Source organism: Theropithecus gelada, chromosome 1, assembly GCF_003255815.1.
Source record: "Theropithecus gelada isolate Dixy chromosome 1, Tgel_1.0, whole genome shotgun sequence".
Lineage (NCBI taxonomy): Eukaryota > Metazoa > Chordata > Mammalia > Primates > Cercopithecidae > Theropithecus > Theropithecus gelada.
This window is the reverse complement of record NC_037668.1, coordinates 28,001,585-28,019,029: the sequence shown is the minus strand read 5'-3', so window position 1 is coordinate 28,019,029 and position 17,445 is coordinate 28,001,585. Positions and strand designations below refer to the sequence as shown.

General features: G+C 47.2%; 1 protein-coding gene across 2 annotated transcripts; it reads right to left on the bottom strand.

Moving 5' to 3' along the window:
• Positions 1-7,641: 7,641 nt before the first annotated feature.
• C1H1orf226 (chromosome 1 C1orf226 homolog) lies at positions 7,642-16,341 on the bottom strand. Of its 2 annotated transcripts, XM_025365766.1 has the most exons (3): positions 16,152-16,341; positions 12,221-12,548; positions 7,642-11,277 (listed from the first exon to the last, which is right to left on the bottom strand). In XM_025365766.1, exons 2-3 carry the CDS (start codon positions 12,535-12,537, stop codon positions 10,776-10,778), a joined length of 819 nt encoding a protein of 272 aa, XP_025221551.1. In that variant the 5' UTR covers positions 12,538-12,548; positions 16,152-16,341; the 3' UTR covers positions 7,642-10,775. The 2 variants fall into 2 exon arrangements, with proteins under 2 accessions (XP_025221551.1, XP_025221544.1); XM_025365759.1 differs by lacking the exon at positions 16,152-16,341 and having other exon boundaries at positions 12,221-12,708.
• Between the last annotated feature and the right edge of the window lie 1,104 nt (positions 16,342-17,445).

Genomic DNA, 17,445 nt, shown 5'->3' with positions numbered 1-17,445 from the left:
AAACAAATTTTTTATATATATATTTTTATCTATTTGATCTATCAGCGTCAGAGAAAGATAAATCTTTCATTTTAATTATATATATAATAGTGTTTAGCTTTCTGATTATAATAGTATATTAACTTGTTTTTATCTTACCATTCTTATTTTAACTTTTTGAGTTATGTTTTTATGTGTATATATTTTTATTACTATTTTATCATCTTCATTTGTTTCCTTTATTTTATAAAGTATTCCTCCTTATCTCTTATTAGTTTTACCTTTATTTATATTTTATATCATATTAAAATGCTATCCCAACTTTTATTCATACTTTCCCAGTATATAATTTTCTGTCCTTTCGTTTTCAAGTTTTTACACCTTTTTTCTCTGCCTTCTGTGGACACAATATTGCTAGATCTTTTTTTTTCCAATTTAAGATTCTCTCCTTTTGTTTGGTGAGTTCAATACACGTGTTTATTATAATTTGTTCTATTTATCTCTGCCATCTTATACCATTCTTTCCATTTACTATACATTTTTTCCTTTTTTTCCTCCTTTTCTTCTTTCCATTGAATAGATCAAATTTACTTCTGTTAACTTGAAAGCTCTATTTAAAAAGTTTTAGTGTTTACCCATAACTTACTAGGCCCTGTATTTTTACTTTTCTCTATAATATTGTAAATACATCAATTGTTATAATTTAGCATACTCTCATTTCTCTTCTGTCACCATCACCAATCCCATCAGATTTTCTGATGTTATCTAAAATTTTAATTGTTATTTACTCTTTTGGGTCCTTTATCATTTAAATAATGAGTCAATTACTCATCCTTCTTGTATGTTTAAAACACATAGCACTCTCCCAAGTTTCTCTTCTTGCCAGAATATTTTCTGCAAAAGTATTTTGCGTATTTGAAAATTGCTAAGAGAGCAGATTTTAAGTGTTCTCATTAAAGATGGTCTTTGAGTGGTAAACCTTTTGCAGTCTTTTTTATTTTAGATTAATTTAAATGATAGTTGAACTAAATATAGAATTGCAGGTTTAAAGTTATTTTCCTTCAATAATATAAAACATATTAAGTCGCTAGCATTTTATGTGTAGGTTTCTTACTGAGATGTCTAATGTCAATCTGATCCTCCTTCACAGTTGAGTTTTTTGTGGAAAGTTGAAAGATGGTCTGTCTTCGTGATCTTCGATTTCAGTTTAATGTGTCTAATAGTGAGCTTTTTCTTCTCTATCAAATACTAAACTTTATATGCCATTTTATTCTTGGGATTTTAATCTTTCTTTACTTTTATTACTATTTAAATGAATAGAATGAATGAATTAATGAATGAGAATTCTCATTCATTTTTCAAATATTTCTTCTTCTATATTTTTCCCTCTTACTGGAATTTCTAATTAAGAACTGTCCTCTCTTTTATTTCACCCTTGAAATAATATTTGTTAAGTGATCTTAGAAAAGATACAACCTCTCTAAAATGGAGATAATATCTATCTCATAAATTACTATTCGTTTTGTCATGAAAATCTTCCTTTCAGTTACCAGAAACTGCAATACCCGATGCCAGACACAAGAGGTCAGACAGCTATCAAGAAAACCAGTACTGCTTGCATTTTTTTTCTTTGTTTTCTTTCCTTTTCCTTCTTTTTTCCTTTCTTTTCTTTTCTTTCTTTCTTTCTTTCTTTCTTTCTTTCTTTCTTTCTTTCTTTCTTTCTTTCTTTCTTTCTTTCTTTCTTTCTTTCTTTTCCTTCCTTCCTTTCTTTGCCTTCATTCCTTCCTTTCTTTTCCTTCCTTCCTTCTTCCCTTTCTTTTCCTTCATTCCTTCCTTTCTTTTCCTTCCTTCCTTCTTTCCTTTCTTTTCCTTCCTTCCTTCTCCCTTCCTTCTTTTCCCTTCCTTTCTTCTTTCCTTCCTTTCCTTCCCTCCTTCCCTCCTTCTTTCCTTTCTTCCTTCTTTGCTTCCTCTCTCTCTCTCTCTCTCTTTTTTTTTAAGCACTGCTGAGTACCATGGTAGCTATTAGACCTGAAACAGTTCTTTAGCAAGTATTCTCCAAACAATATTCACTTCCCCATTGAATGCTTAATCTCTAGTGTCGATAACAGGATTAACTTCTAAGCCAGGCTTCCCTGAGTTTGCAATGTGAGATATAATAGAAGTGCTCTTGCCACTCCTACTTCAGGGCAAAATTCTTGCAATTCAGAGTAGGCTCTTACCAACAGCCTTAAGAACGAATGTTTTCAGGAGGTACTAGTGTTAGCTCTGTCACTTACTGGTAGAGTGACTATGGGCAAATTGCTAAGACTCCCTAAGCCTCTGTTCAGCTTCATCTAGAAAACGAGGATAATGACTTACCACATAAAGTCACTGTGGGGCTTCACTGAGATGACGCCAGCCCAGGTTCACGTGTTAACAATGCAGTCTTTGTTGTTTCCTCTTTTGTAAAATGCGGGGACTGGGGAATGGGTCTTTAAATTTCCATCCCATATGAATGTGCAGTGTTTAATGAAATTGTATTAGTCCTTGGAGAAGATCTAACCTAAAAAGATGTTTCTGAGCCATGAATGTTTCCTGGAATTATTTATCAGACCGGCGCGATGGAGATAGAGAAGAGCCGTACAGTGCGGGAGGGTGGCTGGTCCTCGGGCCTGAGGACCTAGGCCTTCCCAGAGAGTTCTGCCTGGCTTCCCAGGCAGCTGGCTTAGTCATCATCTCAGTCTCAGTTTACCCTTGTTTACCTCAGTTTACCTCTTCGTAAGACAGGGCTGAAATACCGCCCTCACAAGATAGGGTTCATGAGATCCTGTGTGTGAATCTCTTTAAGCACAATAGAATAACATCCGTATCTGGAAAATGGGCTTCTCCCTTAGAGGCCTATGAGAAAAACAAATGAGACCATGTGTATAAATTGATTAACACAATTCCTGGAGTATATAGAAGCTTCAGAGAATGATAAAGCACCAACTAAGGCCTACCACAGTGAAGTAGAATGTTAAGAATTGGAACTCAGAGCCCTGTAGGCAGCTCCCAGAGATAGACAGGTGCCTGGCACTGAAGCACAGCCCTTCTTGCATTATGCTGGATATAAGTGCTTGCTTCTACCAGCTCCACAGCAAGGTGGCACCAGTCCAAGGAATAGAGTGAATGAAGCCTCCGGCTGCAGATAAATGAGCTTCACATTGGCCCATTAATCACTTTCCATTTTGAAAATGGCCACCCTCAATCCTTCTCTGTGGAGTTGATGATCACGTACAGAGGCTGCCTGCGGATAGAGATCCTGAGGAAGAGGAACTGAAAGATTCCTGCTGGTCTAACCCAGAGCCCATGTAGTCTGTTCCACACAAATTCAACTGCAAGTTTCCTGAGTCTAGTTCCATCCAAAGTGCATCTTTATTGAGCTCCTGCAATATGCCAGACGCTGCTGGGAACCGAGGAGTCAGGGATGAAGATGGCATGGACCCTGCCCCTGAGCTCAGAGACCTGTGGGAGAGAGGCACGATGAGGAAGCGACTTTCTATGACACATGGCGAGTGCCGTGATGGAGGAACACATAGGATGCTACGGGAACGCAGAGAAGGGGTGGGGTGGTGTCCGGGAAGCCACCTGGAGGAAGGGATGCCTGAGTGAAAATGTGAGGGATGAGTTAACATAGCCTGGTGAAGTCAGAGGAAAGGGAAAGGACGGTAGAAAGGTGACCCGGGCAGATGGACCATCTTAAACACAGGCATGGAAGCAATTCGGAGCAGGCTGGGGCTCTGAGGGAAGTGCAGCACAGAGGCAGCAGTGGTGGATGCCACCAGCGAGGCAGGCGGGCCAGCCGCAGATAATCTAGAGCACAGAGGACCCACCTGACACCTCCCCCACATGGGTCTCAGCAAGTGTCCTGGGGCCTGGTCACAGCATGTGCCACTTACATAGTCACTAACTGATGATTAAGGGGTTGGGGGAGGGGTAGGGAGAGGCATGGACAACACTGCCATCCCCACCTCCCCCTCCAGCTTTCTTACACGTGAAATCACTTCCTAGACGGCCTACATGCCCTCTCCAGGAGGCCCAGTTCCTAGAAATGTCACACGTTGGCCAGGTCTAAAGAGTACTTGCCAGGTCAGAGGCAAAGACTTCCTGACACATAGGACCCAGGATTTAAGCTGAGCAAAGAAAGCTGGTTGCAACAGAATTTAACAAGTACCAGGAGATGGTGGGAAGGCAAAACAACAGGAGCAGTCCACACTTGTCCTGAGCTTTCCTATCCAGCAAGGGGGGTCCATCCATTGCAGGCTCAGGATAAAGAGGGGGCATGCATCTTGCTGAAGCTGCAAACCGTTCCCAGGGCTGACAGTTCACTTTTCTCCTGCCCCTTTGTCCTGCTCCATGAAGACCTGGACCAACTCAAAGCGCTCCTGTGGCAACCACAGGGAATTGTTCTAAGTCGCTGTGAGTTAGCCCCTGAAGCGGGCTGAACACTGGGATGTGCTTGAACATCAGACCAAGCCACCAAGAATTCCCCAATAAACGCAAGCCTAGAAAGCAGGTGGCGGCAGACATGGAGGGATGATTCAGGAAATAGGTAGCTAAGCAGATGGCACTGGAAACAGCTGGCTGGTTAAACAGTAAAAAAAAAAAAACAAAAAAAAAACCAGTTGCGGTGTGTTGGGAGGTTGCTCTTCGTTTGGGGTTTTTTGTTTTGTTTTGGTCAATTCCAAAGAACACACTGGCAATGTTCCCTGCTCTATATAACCAACAGATTCCTCAGGCAACTCACACGAAGGAGAATACAGTCTGGAGTCTGAGGTGGTCCTTAAATATTTCCTCAAGCTTGATTCCTCGTCTGTGTTGTTAATAGCCAAGTGATTCGTTTTGTGGGGTAGCTTCCCCAGGCTCTCTTGGGCTGGACTATTTATCATGGCAGCAGCTGGAGATAAGCTGGACACAAAGAGGAATTGTGTGTCAGGAGAGCTGGTCCCTAGATACAGAAAGTGGAGGAATTTTCTCATTAGGAGGAAGTCAGTGGTGGGGACTCTGGGCTTTCATCCTGTGCCCCCAGTGCAAACAGTAGCAGAGAGGGGGCATCCTGGAGGGGAGATGTACTTGAAGATGCTTTCACTGGACAACTTAAAGCTTCCAGAGTGGATTTCCTTGGGAGAGATGAAAGGTATTAAATGCCATCAGCACTGATGAAGCTTTCCAAGGGGGAGTAGGAGCCTCTCTACGAGGGCTATATGGACTTAATTACTTGTTCCCGCTCACAGAGGGGCCACAGTGGGAGGCTCCAGGCTGAATGTCCCAAACCAGGGCAGCAAACTGAGCGACTGAAGCCCGGGGCACTCTGAGGGCCAAAATCTCACAGAAGCCATCACTGAGTTTGCCACCACAACTAGGCTGGCCTGGGAAACTCCGCACTGTGGGGAGGGGAGCAGAGAGAGGACAGGGAGTCCAAGCACAGAGAGTTCTAGAACACTCCCAGGATTCACTGACCTCAAAGGCATTGTGAAATCTGAGAGCAGATTAAACTGACCCAGCAGGAATTTTCCGAGATTAGGCTAGCATCTGAGTACATTTCCGGGTCCACTAATTTCATAAAAATTCTGAATACCAACTAGGGTCCCTGCCAGCATAGGCACAGACGTACGGAATGAGGTGGGTCTCCTGATGGCCTCTTAGTGTGTTTCCTTCGGCAACTACTTACTACCAGCAGATTTAGTCCAGAGGAAATGAGCACTCTCTCGGCTGAAATTAATTGCCTCATCCTGAGCCCCGCTTTGGTGGTGCTTCCACTGCATTTCACATCCTGATCACATACCCTGTCAGCATAGTGCCCGGGAGGGCAGGTATGATGGTGTCCCCATCCATTCAGAATGGAGAAAGAGGGCTGCGTGTCACTTTTCCACCAATGTCACCACAGTCCCCTAGATAGCACTCAGTGCATGGCAGGAAGGGGCTTGGATATATTGTCTGAATAAATGCATCTTTGTCCCCCAGATTCTAGAACCACTAGTGGCTCAGCGTAGAGCACAGCATTAAAAAACATGACATATGCACTTCCATTTTTTTTTTTTTTTTTTTTTTTTGAGACGGAGTCTGGCTCTGTCGCCCAGGCTGGAGTGCAGTGGCCGGATCTCAGCTCACTGCAAGCTCCGCCTCCTGGGTTCACGCCATTCTCCCGCCTCAGCCTCCCGAGTAGCTGGGACCACAGGCGCCCGCCACCTCGCCCGGCTAATTTTTTGTATTTTTTAGTAGAGACGGGGTTTCACCGTGTTAGCCAGCATGGTCTTGATCTCCTGACCTCGTGATCCGCCCATCTCGGCCTCCCAAAGTGCTGGGATTACAGGCTTGAGCCACCGCGCCCGGCCGAGCACTTCCATTTTTACACTTAAAATTTCCTTAAAAATTTTTTTACACTAGAACTGTTTATATTTGATCTTAGACAAAAATAACGACTTCACATAATAGTGGGAAAGGCATGTTAAAAGCACATTTCACAACTGAATGACTGCAGCAAGATACTGAAGCCATTCAATGGGAGAGGTCGTCTGGAGTCACCGCAGCATACTCATAAAGAAAAAAGTTGCTACTGTAAGTATTTTCAATGCCTTTTCCCAAAACATGGAAGATTGCTTTCTGTGTTTTTCCTGCTTTCCCTGGACAATAATGCTGCACCCCACTGCAGAGACAGCGAACAACCTTTGAGAGCCCAGCTGTTCTTTTCTTGCCCCTCCGCTGAGTGGAACAAGATGCAGAAAACATTAGGGACTTAGCCTCATGCCTGAGATGCCTCTGATATGGAGCCAGGGAGCCCCTGCATGTGGAACTGTGGAATCCAACCCCAGGCATAGTCACATCTGCACGAGAGGGCTGCGCAGAAAGGTCCCATGTTTCCCTTTGGAAATCTGCGTGGCTTCTGTGAACAGACTGAACACCCCTTTCCCTTCCTGTTTCTTCCCCATTTCCTTCCTTTTTAAGCAGGATAAAGGCCTGGCCAATACTCAGCTGTGTGGGTCCTCTGGGTCCTTGGATCTGACACTGGCCTAGGGGCAGCAATGGGGCAAAGGGACTCCAGGCCAGCTCTTCTCTGAGCCACCTTCTCTCCGCAGGTGAGCATCAAGAATGTCCCTGTCCAGGGGGGTCCTTGGGGACAATTTCCCAGGAAGTACCTAAGTCCAAATCACTGACATGTATTGATGACTCTCTTTGAGAGGCTGATAGAAGCTCCCGTCCCTCTCTGGAAGAAGGTGCACACAGAAATGCGAAGCTCCATCCCTTTCTTGGTGGAAGAGGGTTTTGGACCCAGGTAAAGAATGAGTACCCTAGAGGATGATCAGATGCCCATGTCCACTTCCCCCTACTTCCTCCCAAAGAGGGTCCTGCCTGTGCCCATCATGATGGCACCCCTGAAACAGTGATAGGTCGGTTCGACAGAGGTACCCCCTCACAGTGGTCAGCCAGGGGAGCTAATGATGGCACATCCTCAGAAGTCATTTCCCCGCCAAGGGTTCAGGCTGGAGGTGTCAGTAGTGCCTATCTTCCTCACATTCTACCTCCCTCATTTCCCACTTTTCCAGGCTTACAAAGGAAAATGCCAGTGCCCTCCACCCAACAAGACAGACTTGAGGAAACCAACTGCTCCCCATCAGTCAGGAGGAAAATCAAACAGACAAAGCCAGCAAACCAAACCAAATCATTTTATTGTGCAATTTCCTTCTACCAGAAAATTACTAAAAATATAAATATTAACTCTCTAAAAAATACTCAGAATAGATCTGTAATCTTCCTCCTCCTCCTCCGAACTGCAGCCAGTCTTCTTTAAAGGCTGATTGATTGCATACATGTATGTCTTCCATATCAGCCACATACACAACATTCAGATACACCTCCCTCCGTGCAGAGGGATACACCAGCCTCCTGCCAGGTTCTGGAAGCTCACCTTATAATCTACCAGGATAAAGCTGTGTGCTGAGTAGGAGGTTATGATGGGGTTGGGGAGTAACAAGGAGATAAAAGACCCTGTGGTCCCAAATTCCTTATGTGGACAGAGAAGATAGGTCCTTTACTCCTCCTCATTACCCTGCCCTCTCATGGACTGGGCTAACTGAAGGCCAAGCTCCCAGAGAAGCTGGACTCACTGTGTGGGATTCCTGGGGGTGTGGCTGCCAGGCTGCAGTCACAGGAAGGCCAGACTGTTGAGATGAACACGGAAACCAGGTGAGGCTTTGGATGGAAGAGCTGGTCTGGGCCAAGGCCTCTGCAGGATGAGTAGTAGCTGATCCTGCTGGGCTTTGGGCAGCACCTAGACCCTAGCACCAGGTACTATCTGCAGCATCTAAGACCAGACACCACTCTCAAGAGAGCCTCCCGAGGTAGCAGCGTCACCCCTGCAGCAGGAGGATGGGCGGGTTGTAGGCAGTTTGATTGGAGCAGGGTCCCGTGGCACTGTGTTCAGTATCAGACAGAAGTCTGAAGAACTCTGGGGTCACCCTGGCAATGGTCCTGGACAACCTGGTGGAGTCCTTTTGCTCATCCTGGGTCTAAGGTCCTGGACTCTAGCAGCAGCTGGGCTATAGAGTGGAGGCAGGGTAGGGTACTTAAGAAAGACTGCACCTGCAATACCTGTACCTATGGCTGCCATATCATCGGGCCAGAGCTGCCCTGGGCTCTAGAAGAGGAGAAGCCCCAGAGTGCAGGGACTTGCTAAGTTTCCCACCAAAGCACAAATCATGTTCCTGGTATGGGAAACTCAGATGAAGTGGCTTGCTCCCAGGATGTGTGTTTGGGGACTCTACCCCTATCCTCAGCTCTGGTGTTTTGTGTGATACCCCAAACCATTCTGGGAAAACTCACAGGACCCCAAATGCTAGTCCTGAGACCTCCTCTCTGACATCACAGTCAGACATCACATCCTTGGAGATGTACACGTAAAGAACGTACACATAAGCCCTGCTCACTCTACCAGGGCCTGCAGGTGCCTTGCTGCAGCAACCCCCACGAGGGAGGGGAGAGAGCTAGTGGTGAGCACGTGTTGAAACCTGGCTTTCTGGGAGAAGGAAGACAATGGAAGGCAAGGTAGAAGGGAAAGTGGTGGGAGGGCTGTGGGAAGGCCACACAGCTGCAGAAGCAAGAATGCAGGAAGGCACCCACATCCTAGCAATCCTGCTGAGGCTCCTAGTTCTGTAGGAGTTAGCATGGCCATTTTACATAGCAGTGGTGGTGGGAAGGGGAGCAAAGGCTTAGAGATGAGATGAGCTGGGAAGCAAGCCCTGGGTATCCCAGAGCTTATGGTTGGGAAGCCAAATAATGAATAGAACAGGGGAGGCCACAGGAATCCCAGGAGAAGGATGCCGCAACGCCTGCCCCGGCTGGACGTGCCATTCCCAGCTTTCTCCCAGGGAACTGGCCACCTTGTTCAAGAAAAGGGATGTTCTCCTCTTGCTGCAAAGAGCCCCGGGATTAGGATCACCCCTTTACAGGGTCTGCTGGCCACAGGAAGACAGCACAATAGGACCCCTGGTGGGAGACCTAAAAGTGGCTTAATCCAGGACAGCAGGAACCAGTTAAGGTTGGATGAACCTGGTCAGTCCCTTACATGGATCCTGAAGCAGGACATAGCCCACCAGCATCAGCATAAAAGAAGGGCAGGGACGGGCAGGGCGGGGCCACTCCAGTGAGGTCCAGGGCTACAGGAGGCCCAGGTAACTTCAGCACAAGCACAAAGCACTTCCACTTAATTAAAAGTGGTTTCCCCCCTCAGTTCTTCTCACATTCCAATCTTGCACACGCTTCACTCTGGCTCTCACAGCAGGCCCAGGCCCTGAAACGGCATCATTTTAGGTTGCAAGGTGGCCCCTGAAAAGCTGTTCTGATCCCCAGTGATCGCTCTTCTCTGTCCCATCCTCACTCCCTTCTCCCTACTTCTGCTCTGGGTTTTTAGCTTCAGCCCTGAATGCCAAAACCACCCCCAAGTTCCTGGGCCCTCCCCCAAAAACAAAACCAGAGTGTGCTCGGCTGCATCTGCTGGGGCCTGGCTCTCCTGTCTTCACATACACAGCAAAGGAAGCCTCATCTTTCCTTCTGTGCAGGATGCCCCCATTTTGTATTTGACATCTGACCAGATGGGGGAAACCTTGGGAACCCTGGGTGAACTCTCAAGGTCTCAGGCCTGGTAAGCATCTCCTCTGGCCTCCACCCCAGGGGCAGAGCAAACACGGCAATCAGGGGCCTGCGCTGTCCTGGGACCAAGAGGAGCCATGGCTGGGCTGTGGTCAGGGTGTGTGGCTTTCCAGGCCAGGGCCTATCATCAAGCCAAACCCATCATTCCTCATCCAGCCTTGCTCCCGCTGAGGCCAGGTGCCTCAGACCCATCAAGGAGGAGAGAGAAGGGACGGGGTGTGGGAGGGAGAACAGCAGGGGAGGAGGTGCATGTAGGGGACAGGCAAAGAGAATTCCTGCAAGATCCATCGCCCTGGGCTGGTGGCCCTGCAATTCACTGAGAAGACAGGACAAGCTCAAGAGTGTAAGAGCTCTAATGTCCAAGGGCTGCAGCCCACTCAGAGGAGGTTACAGAAATTTATGCTCAAGATGGCATCGAGTCCTTTAGCCATTCTGCAGATAGACTCTTTAACTAGAACTACTCAAGGACTTCCAGTCCTGCAAAATCCCATGATGGACGACTGGCTCTCTGCTGGTGCCTCATAAGAGGAAGTCCAAGGGCACGGTGGGGTTGGGGCCAGGGTCAGTGTGTGCAGTGGAGGAGAAAGCAGCAGGAAGACAAGGGCAGAGCTCAGCAGGAAAGAGCAGAGGCTCTATTCAAAGGACAGCAGGTCTGGGTGAGGGCCCTCATTGTCGAGGCTGGAGGTCCGTCCCTGAGGAGGGGGGCTGCCATCCTCCCAGGACTCAGCCAGGCTGATGGGGCTCAAGCTGAGTTTGAGGCCATTCCTCTCGATGAGGCTGGGGGAGGAGGCCCTTCTGCACTCAGTCATTTTTAGCTTGGATTCGTCCTGGCTATCCTTGTGGATTAGATCAGGTACCGACAGGGAAACCTCTCCATTAGGTAGAACTTCGCCTCTCTCTTCTCTTTCCGTGGTGGCCTCTGGCTGTGAATCATCTGCTGGGACATCAGGCTGGGCAGTGGGAGCAGAGTCCTGGGCCTGCCCAGGTGACGGCTCTGTCCCATACTCCAGACTGCTCAGGACAGGCTGTGATGAAATCAGCATGTCCTGGGTGGTCTTCAGGGCCCGAGGGGTTCGCTTTCTGGTTATGGGAGGTGGAGGATCCAGCCGAGGAAATGCTTCTTGCAGGACTGATCTGTAAGGTTAATGACAATAAACATACATGCCTTAAGGACAGCAAGACACCAGTCCACCTGCCATCCTGCTTCTCCAACTCCAGTTGCACTTTCGACCCACCCCACTCAATGAATGCTCTACTCCTTGGGCTCTGGTTCTTGGTTTGGCATGTAGGTCTCAGCACCTTCAGCACAACAGTAGCTTTTGGCCTGGTCCATGCTCACTCACTGTTCAGAGCAGCACAAGGTGCTGGCCTCTAGAAGATAGGATAGAGACCACTGGTGAAGCTTGTCAAATCAGAACCCATGGAGTAACACCTGCGGAGGGCATGCCCACCTCAGATGCACAGGTGTTTAAAACAAGGCCTGGAAAGAGCCTGTTGGTAGAAGGGGGAAGAACAGGAGGGCTGCTATGGGGGGCTTCTCCCGCCCTGCACTAGTGGGATCTGACAGGTGCAGGCTTCTCCACAAGCAATGGTCTAGGGCAGCGGTTCTCAGCTATGGCCAGGCATCAGAATCTACCTGGGGAACTTCTGGACAATACTTGGGTTCAAATCCAGCTCTGCCAAGTACTAACTTTGTGACCTCAAGCTGTTTACTTTGCCTGTCTGAACGTTGAGTTACCTGCAGGATGGAAATACCATCTACCTCCCAGGGCTGCTGGGAGAGTTAGACAAGATGGTGCAACCAAAGTCTGAAGCACAGTGCTGAGGACATGACACTCAGCAACCTTCAGCAGCACAGAGCTGAGGACATAGTAGGCACTCAGCAACCTTCAGCTGCGGCTGCGGAAGATGAAGCCAGCTCCTGAGAACGTGGCCTGATCCTGCAGCTTTTCAGTACAGGACAATCTCACACCCCTCCCTTGGGGCTGTTCTCCTGTGGAGACACCGTAGTTTGTCCCTGTACTTTTTCAAGTGGGTTCACAGAGGGGCATGGATGTTGGGCGGGTGAGGGGCTCACCTTTCATCCTCTGGCCAAGCCCCTGGAGCCGCATCAGCCCCACTGACCAGCTGTGCTTCTGCAGTCTTGTTGATCTCCGTCACACCCACACTGCCCAGGCTGGAGGGCTCCTTTCTCCGTAGGAAGTCATTCACTTTGGCCCCCATGGCTTTGCCCAGGTTCTTGAGGTGCTGGCTGCTGCCCACCCAGAGTCCTGGCCCCCCAGGCTCAGCAGAGCCCAGAGGGGCAGAGCTGGGGGCCACGGGCTTGGACAAGTGGGGGAAGGAGCGGCTGGCCTGGAGCTTTGGAGTGAGGGCTGTGTTCAAATTCTCAAACATGCCGTGGTCAACTGTGAACAAAGAGGGGACAGAGCGACATGATGAGGAAAAGGGAATGGGACCTGTGCCCTATCATTCAGCTTTCCTTATCCCACACCCAAAACTTGTAACTTCCAAGCCTTTGGAAATATTCAAGTGAGAGCCGGTAAAGACACTCTTGAACTTCCCAGTGCAGTTTTCTTGATGGGAGAGGAACTAGAAATTCTAGCTCTGCCCCACCCAAGTTAATCAGTGACTAATGCTAGCCATAAAAAAATAAAATTGTTCCTGTAAACCTGCCTCCTTGATTCATGGGCTTGGCCCCTTTACCTTGGAGTCACCACGCCCATTGAAGTAAAGAAAAAATGAGGATGAAGCAATGAAACGTGACATTTTTACATCGCTATAAGCACGTGCTGAGCTCTCAGTGGGTTGGAAGCTGGTGGAGGGATGGCATGGATGAGGCTTGGTGTTAGAAGCTCCCCACTGAAGGCCATGAGTATAGCACAAATTCTCCACGAAAAATGGGGCAGCAGCTCCTCAGGTCTACAGAGGTGGGACTTGAGCGAGTGGGCCAGCTCTTGCAGAGATGCTAAGTGGTGGTTCAGAATCAGTTCATACCAAATGGATAGGTCAGCCCCACTCAGTGCCAGTGAAGCATGAGGATCCTAATGAACATCAGCTTACTTAATCCTTACAACCACCTAGGGAGGTGGTGCATGGAAGGATATCTACCTACAGATGAAGCCTGCAAGACTCCACATAATGCAGTGCCGTGCCTGAGGTCACACAGTTTAATACTAGCAGGGCTGGAACTAGAACTCAGGCCTTCTAACCCACAGCTCAGGGCTCTATCCACAACTTTGTCCTGCTACAGATCATGGAACAGCTGCCTATATATGCCTAGTACATAGTCCTTCTCGTAGGGATCCTCTTTGGCTTGAAAAATTAACTCAAAGAGCTGGGTATAAACCCATTAGGTTGTAAAGATTTGCAAGGCAGAGGCCACGCCTCATTCATCTTTGTATCTTCAACACCTAGCCTCAGTTTGGTACACAGCTGTGCTCAATACAGATCTTGACTCGCCAAAACCCATTTTGTAGATAGAAAATTGTGGTGGCCAAGGTGGTAGCTTAAAAGTTTGTTATTGAAATGACTGGAGCTCCAGGCTCTAAGCCATGCTGTCCACACACTCACACTTGGCCATCCTCTCCCTATCTGGAAATCCAGCTCAGTCATCAGGCAGCCAGACCCACTCTGAGGCCTTGGAACCTGGGTCAAGGTTTCTGTCTACACCAACTACCCCTGATATGTTGTCAGTCTGAGGGAAGTGATCATTTGATCACTAGGCTCCTTTCCTTGTCAACACCTCTGCTAAGTGTCTATTCTCAGAGCCTCTTCTAAGAGTAACCGGGGTTAGGGTGTACTTTTTCTTCTGCAGAATTTTTGTGGAAAGCAGTTCTTTCTGCCCTGCACTGCTGCATCCTGGGCCAGTGGAAACCTTTCTTGTAGTTTCAGTGGTGCTATCCTTTTTTTTTTTTTTTTTTTAATGAGTATACAAACATTTATTATTATTATTACTATTACTATTTTGGGGGGGACAAGAGTCTTACTCTGTTGCTCAGGCTGGAGTGCAGTGGCGTGATCTTGGCTCACTCGGCTAGGATTACAGGCGCCCACCACCACGCCCAGCTAATTTTTTGTAGTTTTAGTAGAGATGGGTTTCGCCATGTTGGCTAGGCTGGTTTTGGACTCCTGATCTTAGGTGATCCGTCCGCCTTTGCCTCCCAAAGTGTTGGGGTTACAAGCACGAGCCACTGCGCCCGGCCGAAATGACAGTTTTTAAACATAAAACAAATTGAGAGAAGAATGCAATAAAGGCCACTATATCTGTTATCTCAAGAAAACAAGTCTTTTTCTCTGTGTGAATGACTGGAAGGTGTCATCATTAAGTTTAAATCTCTTAATAATAAGAGTTTTCTATATGATTATGCCAGTATTGCAATTCCTTTACATTATCAAAGTTCATCCTTAGATTTCTCCAGTTGTTTCCCAAATAAAACAATTTTGAGCCTGGAGGACAAGCACCAAGATCTGTCCTTGAAGTCCAGGAAGGGATAGCATTGCAATCAAATCAGTAAGTACAATCAATGGATTTGATAGAGGGCTGTGTAGAGATAGTAAAGGGAGGGTTGCTTAATCTAACTGAAGCTGGTTAAGAAATGCATAGTTTACTGTCACCTTTGTCCAGTTCTTAGAGATGAATGAATGGTGCTATCCTTTCTAGGCTGACTACCTAGATACATCATATTCTAAGGGCCTTTGGGTGGCAGGGAGGAAAACCTGTGGGAAGAGGAGTGGAAACTAGTCTCTGCAGATGAGCCCTGTGGCCTTCACCACTGCAGGGTGAGGACCTGCCAGGGAACAGCATGACAGCATCCCTCGGACACAGGGCCCGAGCTGGCTGGGCTCCGGATAGACCCGCCGCACCAGCAGAAGCTTCCAGCCCACTCCACAGCAAGCAGGGTCATCAACTCCTGATTATTCTCCTAAGTGTGTATCTTGCCACATCCTCCACTTTGGCACAATTTGCCTGTCGGGTCCCACATCTGTCTTATTTTCTTTAATCATGTCATCTGCAAACTAGCAAAGAAGATTTGGAAACCAAACCATTTAACTATTTTCCCCCAAACCAGAAAGCACATAGACAACAATGAAACTGTACGAAATGCCTGGGGAAGGCAAATTGCCACCACTTCCCAAATCAGACATTTCCCTGGCGGTCTCCTTACTGGTTTAAAGTGACTTTTCAGAGTAGACATACTCGTTTTCAAAAAAGCAAGCACCAAAAACACCTGTCAAGGTGATTAGCAAATTATAAGCTATTATTATTTTTAAAACACTCTTTGTAATAAACGTAACTCTGGATTATGCACCATTTTAGATTTTCTGTATTTTTTGCTCTCTACCCTTCATAACATAGTCTATAATGCACTGAATTGTCAAGTAATGTAAAAATAGCCTACCACGCACTCCCTTTACCCTTGTCTAAGTCTTTCCAGTAAATACACCTTGTCTTAAAATGGTAAGCTCCTTGAGGGGCCACAGCATCTGAAGTGTTTCTTTATCTTCTACAATGCCGACCTTAGGGTCTTGCATGATAGTAGGCATTTAATAAGTTTGTTTAATTGAATTTGACTTTTACATGAATTCTTAAAAATTGCATGACGGGCTGACACTACAGGGAAACTGCCCACAAGTCTTTTTCCATTTATAAAAGCCACTCAAAAACCCCTCTATGTGAGTGGTCTTCAGAGGCTCTGGAGGTCAGATCTTGAGAACTGCCCTTCTATTCCAAGTGAAAGTGGGCCTCTGGCTGGGGGTCCCTCTATCCCTGTGTCTGAGGACGTGCAATGGGTCCTTCTTGATGATGACGCTAATGACCCCCACACATTGTCTCTCTTGCTTTAGGACTACAGGCTTGATGATTCAGAAAATAATGGCAATGGAGGAGACAGAGATGACTGGACCCCAGCCAGGTGGCCCTCCCCACAGCACCCCGCAACATGCACACACCCAAGCAGAGGAGGGCATCTGGGAATGTAAGTCATCCACAAAACAACGGGATATCTTACCTGTCCGAGAAAGGGGCTTGGAAAGCAGGTGGGAAGCAAACAAGAGAAAGACTCATTTTACATAGTGACCAATCGCTTTGAGAGTGTCACCTACCACCTGGGCCACCAGCAACAGCAAACCTCGGGAGGACACAGCACACAAGACAGGGGACCTGCTACAAAGAGTGGTGTGCACCCAGGAACCACCAGGCTCCCACAAACTTTTCAGTGACTAAACCAAAACTGGGTCGCATTTTAAAAACTCTACACAGGCACTGAGAGAGTCCGCCTTCCATATTTCCCCCCAGTATGTTGAGCATCTTTACATTAAGTCTGAGGTTCCAATGGGAAAGTCTGAAGTTGGCAGTGGGAGGAATGTGATGGGTCAAGACAGAATGAATGCAATTCCAAGTCCTCGGGGCCCTGTGTGCACCAGTCACAGGTATGCTACTCTCCACATGCCACTCACTGGGTTTTAGCCAGGAAGACATTCATCCACTCGAGTTTAGAGTCTAAACTAATCATATAGGAAAATCAAGTAGCAGAGAGGTTTGCCCAGTATCACACAGGTAGCTCATGGCGGAGTGGGGTTAGAAGTCACATAAACCGATGCCCAGACTCATGAGCTTTCTCTACACCATAATGGACCAAATGAAATTGTTGATACCCCCCAAATTGCCAAAGTATGTGGCTTCAACTTACTTTCCAACACATGTTAATGTTCCAAACCAGGCTATCTGGGAGGAACACGAGGGGAATCATGTTCTCCCATTGTCCTTCGAATGTTTCAGTACTGTGAATAAACACACACAGGAAGACAACTCTGGGCTATCATGTGCAGAAGCTAACTCACATTCCAGTCACACATGCTTGACAGCACCTCAAAAGAAGCCCATCACTATTTCCAGAGTGGCCATCGCTCCCCATGCAGCATAAACATACCTGCCATTTAGATCTGCAGCCCTGTTGTGTATCTAGTTGACACGTGATAATCTAGAAAGGGGTGCCTTCAGTTTATCTTCCGAGTCACAATCATCTTTCACCTTATCCACACCTTGCTAGTGCACAATGTTGTCACAGGACAAGTGAAACAAAGAGGCAACCTTGCCTCTCTGGAGTCCCAGAGTCTCCCCATCAAACTGACTTAAGCAATGAGCAAAACAGTATTAAGTCACCCATTTTTGTTTTAGTCACTCGCTAAAAAGAGCACCAACCACTGAAACCAATATTTGGTCCCTATTCTTAGGAAATACACATTGAAGTACTTAGGTGTAAAAGGACATAGTGTTTATAACTTACCTTCAAATAGTTTAGA